This window comes from Myzus persicae, unplaced genomic scaffold (assembly GCF_001856785.1).
Source record: "Myzus persicae strain clone G006 unplaced genomic scaffold, MPER_G0061.0, whole genome shotgun sequence".
Classification (NCBI taxonomy): domain Eukaryota; kingdom Metazoa; phylum Arthropoda; class Insecta; order Hemiptera; family Aphididae; genus Myzus; species Myzus persicae.
Genome location: NW_019103904.1, coordinates 230,492 through 234,345, shown reverse-complemented (window position 1 = coordinate 234,345; position 3,854 = coordinate 230,492). Strand labels below are relative to the sequence as shown.

The window sequence follows — 3,854 nt, the reverse complement described above, 5'->3', positions numbered from 1 at the left end:
ATTGAAAAATTTAAACAAGTTAAAGAGGTAGTTAATATTAATGCAAAAAATATATTAGCACAATATATTTGTATAATATCCAAAATATATTAATTTTAGTAGTTATAGACATTTTAGATTAAAATTCAAATTAAATTAGATAGGTATTTAGACAGAGAATAAAGATTTTAGGTATTTTTTTGTTATTTAAAAATATAATCGTGGGTACTTGGAATGTTTAATGTATATTATTGTCTTTTACACACAAAATCACATTTTAAATGAAATATTATGGAAAAACTTAATTTAACCTATACGGTGTTAGGCATAATAGTAAAATAAATTACTTTAATTGCAATATAATATATTTATCATAAAATAAACTTCGTAATGTAGGCTGACAGATTAAAGTCCTCGCTCAGAATTTGTTTTGTACTCAATGATTTATCATTGAATTCAAATTTAACACATATTTTGTTACAGTGATTTACTCTTCAATGGCGAAGTACACTCAACACCTACAGTTCAGCAGAGCGGTTGCCTACTTTGCCACTTTTCATTTATATTTCAATGATCTATAGTTTATTAACGACTACATACAAGTAATTTCAATCAGGTACTAAAAGTTTTAATGTCTAAAAATATATTTCTTACGACACAATCTAAAGTTTATTAAAGAAATGTCAATTCAAACATTTCCGACTTCTTGTAATAAATCATATACATACCCTACAACTGCCATAACCATTTAAAGACCGTATACATTATACATCCATTAACTAATTAAGATTTGTAAATGTAGCCTTTGTATAGATTTTATACACATAATCACTAAATTAATTTGTTTTTCAATGTATTGATTTATAAATTCCACCTTCCCTGGACTTGTGTTAATCTAAAAATGTATTCTCTGTCCAGAGAATGTTGACCTATGTCAATATTATTTCCAACAAAATGTTTTATCATCAAATTGCCCTCAAAGTACCTGCATGCTACATTTACACTGAATAAATAAAATAATTTGTATGAGTAATAACAGAAAAAAAATAGTAACTTTTATTACAAAGTGTAGAGAAAATAATTACCTCGGAAAGTATATAAAAGTCTAAAATAATATCGATCATACTCAATAGTTAACTAATTTAACTATTCAATATTTTTATAGGAATAATTAATTTTATTAGTGTATTACTACCTATATTATAGGTTTTCGTACAGTATTTGAGCTGTTTTTAGTGCTAGAATATCTCATCCTAAGAATCAATTATTTTAAGAGAACGCCAATAATAATTTAGTTGATTATTATCTTTATTATTAATTTAGTAGTCTATATTATCAGTTAATGCATAGTGCTCAAAATGGCCGATTTTGTATCGACTTAGGCAGTTATTGATTCCGTCATAATATCGTGTTCATGCCTATATAGACGAATCCAGTCATTATTGATTCCGCCAAGTTATAAATTTTATATAATTATATCTTCCTGTTATTATTTACAATTTGTTTTGCATATTTACATCTTCTAAACATTATGAATAATTATGATAGTAATAAAAATATTAATTGTATTTTATTATGTAATGTCCATGAATCTTATTTATATTTTTCATAATAAAAATTAAGTTGTCATTAGAACAATGGCTATGATAACTTCCAATTTACCCACCACTAAATATAAAATTTTCCTTGCGTAATTTTTTCTCTTTAACATATTTTATGTATAGAACATACAGATAACAGATTTTATCATTGTGGGTAGGAAGAGAGGGTTATAGAAGTTATTTGACAAAGAAAAAATCTATCTATGACAAAAAGTACTATGAAAAAACGTAAGACATGGGTATTGGGAGTTTACGAGCGAAACGAGCAGCGGACAAAGCTCCCTAGTAATTGTAAATATTTAAAATTGTAAACTATAAAAGTTTTGATAGTTTGTTTATTGCATTACCTGCCAACCAATATCATGTATATCAGTATTTATACCATTTGAAAAAAATAAAAAATGATGTGTATTAGGTATACATTTAACATAATTACATTGTCATATTGTGTTATGTATTAATTGTTTTAATAAAAGTAATATATAAATGAAGTGTAGATTTTTTAGCGAGTTTTAAATTTTTTTATAAATTTATCGCTAGGCGATATCGATACTTAAGTAGATAGTTTGAGAAGTAGTCGGCAGAATCGATAGCTGTCGAGTTGATATATAATGCATTAAGTATTAGTTCACTAGCTAATATGAACAATAACCAATGGAAACGATAAATCCCCGACTAAATCGCATATTCATAGAGATGTGAAATTTTTGGTTGTTAAATAAATTATTTAAATATAAGTCTGAAAAAAAATATTTTATCATCAATCTGACTTTTTTTAAGGTTTGGGCCATTTGACAATGAAATATTATATTAGGTGTTCCGAAATGTTAAATGTAATACAATTTAATTTAATTTGTTGTGTGTTAAACTACGTTGAGCAATGCACCTCATGTATACAGTATAAGACTAAGTATTGCTGTAAGTTAATATTTTAAAATACACGTCTTCTAATTTTGCATTGTTTTCTGTGGTTATAAACCAGGCATTAAATTATGAAATTTTTTACCACAGTTTTGAAGCGATGTACAAACTTAGTTAATCATAATTAAATTATTATAAACAATTTTTGGAAAAAAAATTTTAAAAATTTCCAAAACATATGTTATAAAATATAATTTATGATTTCCAAAATTGCCGTGAGTCGTATCATTCAATTGTATTTTAATTCCGAAGTTGATTTCGTTATTAATTCATTAGTATATTCAACTTATATTTGCCATAACGAGTTCTAACTAAAGTAAAGTCCTTACATTTTAATTAAATATTTACATTTGTACTTACTGAACTGTATACGGTTTATAATTAATAAAAAGTAAAATAGTTTCCAAGTTAGTATTTTGTTTTCTATAAAACTGAAATAACTACCTACTGAAGCGACTTCTACACAAAATCATTTTTAAAATGTGAAAATATACACTTAGATATTTAATACCTTACAATTTAATACCAACCCTAAGTTTAGTTTATCTTAGTATTTCGAATACATGTGAATAATCCATTAATAAATTATATTGTATTTCATTGAAAAAAATTAAGAGATTAAAAATGTTTTTCTTCATATCCGAAATGTTAGAAATGACTAGGGTAAACCCATCTCATCAAATATTTATTTCTAGTTTTCACAAACTATTTTAAATTATAATGAAAGTGATACTTTTTATCAGATTAAATCAAAATAACCAACAATTTTACAAAACAGTAATTTATTATTATGACCGATTTATTTTAAAGTGAGGTTTAAAACAATTTTATTACGTCCTTTAATAGTCTTTTCGTTGCAATGAATTTTTATAGTTTTTATTGAAACTTATATACTAAATACAAACAAAAGCTCAATAACAGTTAACTTAAAGTTACCTACTATTAACTTAACTAGTTTTTACGATAATTAGAAACTATATATCTGTGTAGCACTCACCTCTAACTTGGTCATACGGTAGCTCAGCTGCACCAATCGTTTAGTACCTAACAAATTCATGGCAACCGAAAGTTTAAGCGCCTCATCGAACTTAACGGTGGCTGCCGAGTGGAACACAATAGATACGTTATCAATTAACGTTTTTTGATCCAATGCGCTGATGCCAAGTTCGTATTTAGTGACATCACCATTAATCGGCACTAATTTTTTTAGAGACTCGGGTTGATTTTTCCTCACCCAATCAAATATCTAAAAGAATTTTAAAAAAAAAAAACGAAAGATTAAAACAAGAAGAAACTGAAATTATAATCATTACGACAGGCGCGGATCTAGAACGTATTTACGGGGGGGGGGGG

At 26.2% G+C, this 3,854-nt stretch overlaps 1 protein-coding gene across 2 annotated transcripts in view; it reads right to left on the bottom strand.

Moving 5' to 3' along the window:
* Positions 1 to 3,453: 3,453 nt before the first annotated feature.
* The window catches only part of LOC111036138 (putative fatty acyl-CoA reductase CG5065), a 22,653-nt gene continuing 22,252 nt past the window's right edge, over positions 3,454 to 3,854 (bottom strand). For both annotated transcript variants that reach the window (XM_022318045.1, XM_022318046.1), the window contains exon 3: positions 3,454 to 3,747. In XM_022318045.1, coding sequence (XP_022173737.1) covers positions 3,469 to 3,747 — 279 coding nt within the window. In that variant the 3' untranslated portion in view covers positions 3,454 to 3,468. The remainder of the gene's footprint in view (positions 3,748 to 3,854) is intronic.